The sequence below is a fragment of the Oncorhynchus keta genome, chromosome 12 (assembly GCF_023373465.1).
Source record: "Oncorhynchus keta strain PuntledgeMale-10-30-2019 chromosome 12, Oket_V2, whole genome shotgun sequence".
NCBI classification, from domain to species: domain Eukaryota; kingdom Metazoa; phylum Chordata; class Actinopteri; order Salmoniformes; family Salmonidae; genus Oncorhynchus; species Oncorhynchus keta.
In genome coordinates, this window is record NC_068432.1 from 53,285,145 (window position 1) to 53,293,009 (window position 7,865).

The window sequence follows — 7,865 nt, forward strand, 5'->3', positions numbered from 1 at the left end:
ACTGTTTTAATATAACATGTGATAACAGGATATCAGACTGTTTTTAATATAACATGTGATAACAGGATATCAGACTGTTTTAATATAACATGTGATAACAGGATATCAGACTGTTTTAATATAACATGTGATAACAGGATATCAGACTGTTTTAATATAACATGTGTTAACAGGATATCAGACTGTTTTAATATAACATGTGTTAACAGGATATCAGACTGTTTTAATATAACATGTGTTAACAGGATATCAGACTGTTTTAATATAACATGTGATAACAGGATATCAGACTGTTTTAATATAACATGTGTTAACAGGATATCAGACTGTTTTAATATAACATGTGATAACAGGATATCAGACTGTTTTAATATAACATGTGATAACAGGATATCAGACTGTTTTAATATAACATGTGATAACAGGATATCAGACTGTTTTAATATAACATGACATAACAGGATATCAGACAAAATATAACATGTGTTAACAGGATATCAGACTGTTTTAATATAACATACAATAACAGGATATCAGACTGTTTTTTAATATAACATGTGTTAACAGGATATCAGACTGTTTTAATATAACATGTGATAACAGGATATCAGACTGTTTTAATATAACATGTGATAACAGGATATCAGACTGTTTTAATATAACATGTGTTAACAGGATATCAGACTGTTTTAATATAACATGTGTTAACAGGATATCAGACTGTTTTAATATAACATGTGTTAACAGGATATCAGACTGTTTATTAAATATAACATGTGATAACAGGATATCAGACTGTTTTAATATAACATGTGTTAACAGGATATCAGACTGTTTATTAAATATAACAATATAATATAACACTGACAACAAAGACAAAACACTGACGACAAAGACAAAACACTGACGACAAAGACAAAGACAAAACACTGACGACAAAGACAAAGACAAAACACTGACAACAAAGACAAAACACTGACAACAAAGACAAAACACTGACGACAAAGACAAAACACTGACAACAAAGACAAAACACTGACAACAAAGACAAAGACAAAACACTGACAACAAAGACAAAACACTGACAACAAAGACAAAACACTGACAACAAAGACAAAAAACTGACGACAAAGACAAAACACTGACGACAAAGACAAAGACAAAACACTGACGACAAAGACAAAGACAAAACACTGACAACAAAGACAAAACACTGACAACAAAGACAAAACACTGACGACAAAGACAAAACACTGACGACAAAGACAAAACACTGACGACAAAGACAAAACACTGACAACAAAGACAAAACACTGACAACAAAGACAAAACACTGACAACAAAGACAAAACACTGACGACAAAGACAAAACACTGACAAAGACAAAGACAAAACACTGACGACAAAGACAAAGACAAAACACTGACAACAAAGACAAAACACTGACAACAAAGACAAAACACTGACGACAAAGACAAAACACTGACAACAAAGACAAAACACTGACGACAAAGACAAAACACTGACAACAAAGAAAAAACACTGACGACAAAGACAAAACACTGACAACAAAGACAAAACACTGACGACAAAGACAAAACACTGACAACAAAGACAAAACACTGACGACAAAGACAAAACACTGACAACAAAGAAAAAACACTGACGACAAAGACAAAACACTGACAACAAAGACAAAACACTGACAACAAAGACAAAACACTGACGACAAAGACAAAACACTGACAACAAAGACAAAACACTGACGACAAAGACAAAACACTGACAACAAAGACAAAACACTGACGACAAAGACAAAACACTGACAACAAAGACAAAACACTGACGACAAAGACAAAACACTGACGACAAAGACAAAGACAAAACACTGACGACAAAGACAAAGACAAAACACTGACAACAAAGACAAAACACTGACAACAAAGACAAAACACTGACGACAAAGACAAAACACTGACAACAAAGACAAAACACTGACGACAAAGACAAAACACTGACAACAAAGAAAAAACACTGACGACAAAGACAAAACACTGACAACAAAGACAAAACACTGACAACAAAGACAAAACACTGACGACAAAGACAAAACACTGACAACAAAGACAAAACACTGACGACAAAGACAAAACACTGACAACAAAGACAAAACACTGACGACAAAGACAAAACACTGACAAAGACAAAGACAAAACACTGACGACAAAGACAAAGACAAAACACTGACAACAAAGACAAAACACTGACAACAAAGACAAAACACTGACGACAAAGACAAAACACTGACAACAAAGACAAAACACTGACAACAAAGACAAAGACAAAACACTGACAACAAAGACAAAACACTGACGACAAAGACAAAACACTGACAACAAAGACAAAACACTGACGACAAAGACAAAACACTGACAACAAAGACAAAACACTGACTACAAAGACAAAACACTGACGACAAAGACCAAGACAAAACACTGACGACAAAGACAAAGACAAAACACTGACAACAAAGACAAAACACTGACAACAAAGACAAAACACTGACAACAAAGACAAAACACTGACAACAAAGACAAAACACTGACAACAAAGACAAAACACTGACGACAAAGACAAAACACTGACGACAAAGACAAAACACTGACAACAAAGACAAAACACTGACGACAAAGACAAAACACTGACGACAAAGACAAAACACTGACAACAAAGACAAAACACTGACAACAAAGACAAAACACTGACAACAAAGACAAAACACTGACGACAAAGACAAAACACTGACAACAAAGACAAAACACTGACGACAAAGACAAAACACTGACAACAAAGACAAAACACTGACGACAAAGACAAAACACTGACGACAAAGACAAAGACAAAACACTGACGACAAAGACAAAGACAAAACACTGACAACAAAGACAAAACACTGACAACAAAGACAAAACACTGACGACAAAGACAAAACACTGACAACAAAGACAAAACACTGACGACAAAGACAAAACACTGACAACAAAGACAAAGACAAAACACTGACAACAAAGACAAAGACAAAACACTGACAACAAAGACAAAACACTGACAACAAAGACAAAACACTGACAACAAAGACAAAACACTGACAAAGACAAAACACTGACGACAAAGACAAAACACTGACAACAAAGACAAAACACTGACGACAAAGACAAAACACTGACAACAAAGACAAAGACAAAACACTGACAACAAAGACAAAACACTGACAACAAAGACAAAACACTGACGACAAAGACAAAACACTGACAATAAAGACAAAACACTGACAACAAAGACAAAACACTGACAACAAAGACAAAACACTGACAACAAAGACAAAGACAAAACACTGACAACAAAGACAAAACACTGACAACAAAGACAAAACACTGACAACAAAGACAAAACACTGACAACAAAGACAAAACACTGACAACAAAGACAAAGACAAAACACTGACAACAAAGACAAATTGACATAGTAAAATAAATAATAAAGGATATTTCATGCTGAAACCCTCATATTAATCAGCAATGGTATTCACTAAATTGATATTGATATTTAGGATAATGTTCTACAGCTTTGTCATTCTATTTTGTTTGATTTTAAATCATTTTATTTGATAATTTTATATAGTTTAAATGCGATAAGGCCAGACAGAGGGCCAGAGATAATTACAGACCCCTGTGATAATCTGAAGTAGAGGGACAGAGATAATTACAGACCCCTGTGATAATCTGAAGTAGAGGGCCAGAGATAATTACACCCCTGTGATAATCTGAAGTAGAGGGCCAGAGATAATTACACCCCTGTGATAATCTGAAGTAGAGGGCCAGAGATAATTACACACCCCTGTGATAATCTGAAGTAGAGGAACAGAGATAATTACAGACACCTGTGATAATCTGAAGTAGAGGTACAGAGATAATTACACCCCTGTGATAATCTGAAGTAGAGGAACAGAGATAATTACACCCCTGTGGTAATCTGAAGTAGAGGGCCAGATATAATTACACCCCTGTGGTAATCTGAAGTAGAGGAACAGAGATAATTACACCCCTGTGGTAATCTGATGTAGAGGAACAGAGATAATTACAGACACCTGTGATAATCTGAAGTACCAAAATAGCCACTAGATGTCTTGTGAAAAATTGCATAAAATCCTTGAAAGTCACAACAATTCTGGAAGATTACTGGTAAAAAAGAAAGTTTCAACTAATATACCCTTCCTATACAACTCTAACTGTGGGAGGAAGGGGAACAGGAGGAATGGGGAAGAGGAGGAAGGGGAGTGAGGAGGAAGGGGAGTGAGGAAGAAGAGAAACAGGAGGAATGGGAGTGAGGAAGAAGGGGAACGAGGAGGAAGGGGAGTGAGGAAGAAGGGGAACAGGAGGAATGGGGAAGAGGAGGAAGGGGAGTGAGGAGGAAGGGGAGTGAGGAGGAAGGGGAGTGAGGAGGAAGGGGAACGAGGAGGAATGGGAGTGAGGAAGAAGGGGAACAGGAGGAATGGGGAAGAGGAGGAAGGGGAGTGAGGAGGAAGGGGAGTGAGGAGGAAGGGGAGTGAGGAGGAAGGGGGTGAGGAGGAAGGGGAGTGAGGAGGAAGGGGAACAGGAGGAATGGGAGTGAGGAAGAAGGGGAACGAGGAGGAAGGGGAGTGAGGAGGAAGGGGAGTGAGGAGGAAGGGGAACAGCAGGAATGGGGAAGAGGAGGAAGGGGAGTGAGGAGGAAGGGGAGTGAGGAGGAAGGGGAACAGCAGGAATGGGGAAGAGGAGGAAGGGGAGTGAGGAAGAAGGGGAACAGCAGGAATGGGGAAGAGGAGGAAGGGGAGTGAGGAAGAAGGGGAACAGCAGGAATGGGGAAGAGGAGGAAGGGGAGTGAGGAGGAAGGGGAGTGAGGAAGAAGAGAAACAGGAGGAATGGGAGTGAGGAAGAAGGGGAACGAGGAGGAAGGGGAGTGAGAAGGAAGGGGAACAGCAGGAATGGGGAAGAGGAGGAAGGGGAGTGAGGAAGAAGGGGAACAGCAGGAATGGGGAAGAGGAGGAAGGGGAGTGAGGAGGAAGGGGAGTGAGGAGGAAGGGGAGTGAGGAGAAAGAGGCAATCCAACTCACTTTCTCTGTTGTGCGGAGGAGCGCCTGGTGCAGATCAGCGCTACTATGATGACCACTACCACAGTAACGGCTCCCACGGAGACCACGATGATGACCAGGAGGTTGCTGTTCTTCTGGGGCGTCACACTGCCGTGAGGAGGACGCATCTGACCAATGTCTGGAATACAACAGGGACAGGAAATAAGACCATCTGACCAATGTCTGGAATACAACAGGGACAGGAAATAAGACCATCTGACCAATGTCTGGAATACAACATGGACAGGAAATAAGACCATCTGACCAATGTCTGAATTACAACAGGGACAGGAAATAAGACCATCTGACCAATGTCTGGAATACAACAGGGACAGGAAATAAGACCATCTGACCAATGTCTGAATTACAACAGGGACAGGAAATAAGACCATCTGACCAATGTCTGGAATACAACAGGGACAGGAAATAAGACCATCTGACCAATGTCTGAAATACAACAGGGACAGGAAATAAGACCATCTGACCAATGTCTGAAATACAACAGGGACAGGAAATAAGACCATCTGACCAATGTCTGGAATACAACAGGGACAGGAAATAAGACCATCTGACCAATGTCTGAAATACAACAGGGACAGGAAATAAGACCATCTGACCAATGTCTGAAATACAACAGGGACAGGAAATAAGACCATCTGACCAATGTCTGGAATACAACAGGGACAGGAAATAAGACCATCTGACCAATGTCTGGAATACAACAGGGACAGGAAATAAGACCATCTGACCAATGTCTGAATTACAACAGGGACAGGAAATAAGACCATCTGACCAATGTCTGAAATACAACAGGGACAGGAAATAAGACCATCTGACCAATGTCTGAAATACAACAGGGACAGGAAATAGGAACTTCAAATGAGCGTAAAACATTTTTTATTCTAATGACAACATTTAATTAATGCAAATTACACACAAGTCATTAATTTCATATGCTGCTCACATAGTATCCCTTCAAATGATATGACCCTTAACTTAAAGCTTTAAAAGACTGTTCAACGAGTTCCCAATACAACCCACTGGAGAAATTGATATTTCCTTCCTCAGTTCCTTTCTACATCTCTGGTTCTCTAAAATACATGTTGGCCTTGGGATGAAAGGCTGGAAAGCTCTGTTTCTCCTGAGCTTTGAACAGCTGACGGTCCCCAAGGAACACTACATTCAGATCAAGGACCAACCTAATAGGTTACAACCACTTTGTTCTCTATATGCCAAAACTATTTCCACTCATTCACAGCAACGGGCCACCCCCTTCGGCCTCCCCAGAGAGAAACATACTTCAACATAGCTATTGTACATAGTTAAAGTGGCAATCTGGGATTACATGTTTGGTACATCCATTTTTTGGGAAGTTGAAAATAATGACTGACGAAAAGTGTTGGTGCTTCTACACCTGCATTGCTTGCTGTTTGGGGGGGTTTTAGGCTGGGTTTCTGTACAACACTTTGAGATATCAGCTGATGTACGAAGGGCTTTATTTATTTATACATTTGATTTGATTTAACTCGTTTGTTGTTGTTTAAATCCCAGATTCCCCCCTTTAAGTGTGTTCCTCTATAGAGAGAGAGAGAGCTAATGCTATTGCTAATAGTATAGTGAACTCTGTGGCAGCGATGCTAATGTTAAAGCTAATGCTATTGCTAATAGTATAGTGAACTCTGTGGCAGCGATGCTAATGTTAAAGCTAATGCTATTGCTAATAGTATAGTGAACTCTGTGGCAGCGATGCTAATGTTAAAGCTAATGCTATTGCTAATAGTATAGTGAACTCTGTGGCAGCGATGCTAATGTTAAAGCTAATGCTATTGCTAATAGTATAGTGAACTCTGGGGCAGCGATGCTAATAGTATAGTGAACTCTGTGGCAGCGATGCTAATGTTAAAGCTAATGCTAAAATCTGTCAATGTATCCTTGAGCAAGGAGCTTAAGCTTATTTTCTCCAGGGGCACTGTACTACTATGGCTGACTATGGCTAAAACAACACATTCCCCTGCACCTATCCGGTGTATGTGACAATAAAACATACACAGTATATACTTTTGGTATTATTGTACAAAGCCAGTGCAATGGTCTAATTTATTTTACTAGGCAAGTCAGAACAAATTCTTATTTTTCAATGACGGCCTAGGCCGCATCTACCTGTCATTACTACAGTCCCACCCAATCCTACCCGTCATTACTACAGTCCCACCCAATCCTACCAGTCATTACTACAGTCCCACCTACTTCTACCCGTCATTACTACAGTCCCACCTACTTCTACCTGTCATTACTACAGTCCCACCCAATCCTACCCGTCATTACTACAGTCCCACCCAATCTTACCTGTCATTACTACAGTCCCACCTACTTCTACCCATCATTACTACAGTCCCACCTACTTCTACCTGTCATTACTACAGTCCCACCCAATCCTACCCGTCATTACTACAGTCCCACCTACTTCTTTCTACCTGTCATTACTACAGTCCCACCCACTTCTAAATGTCATTACTACAGTCCCACTCAATCCTACCTGTCATCTTACCTGTCGTTGCCAGAGTCCCACCCACTCCTACCCGTCATTACTACAGTCCCACCTACTTCTACCTGTCATTACTACAGTTCAACCCACTTCTAAATGTCATTACTACAGTCCCACTCAATCCTACCTGTCATTATTTGATCAATACAT

General features: G+C 39.8%; 1 protein-coding gene across 1 annotated transcript in view; it reads right to left on the reverse strand.

The window, feature by feature from the left end:
- Positions 1-7,865, reverse strand: part of dcc (DCC netrin 1 receptor) — a 681,343-nt gene that overhangs the window by 66,561 nt on the left and 606,917 nt on the right. The window contains exon 24 of the mRNA XM_052458625.1: positions 5,153-5,309. Coding sequence (XP_052314585.1) covers positions 5,153-5,309 — 157 coding nt within the window. The remainder of the gene's footprint in view (positions 1-5,152; positions 5,310-7,865) is intronic.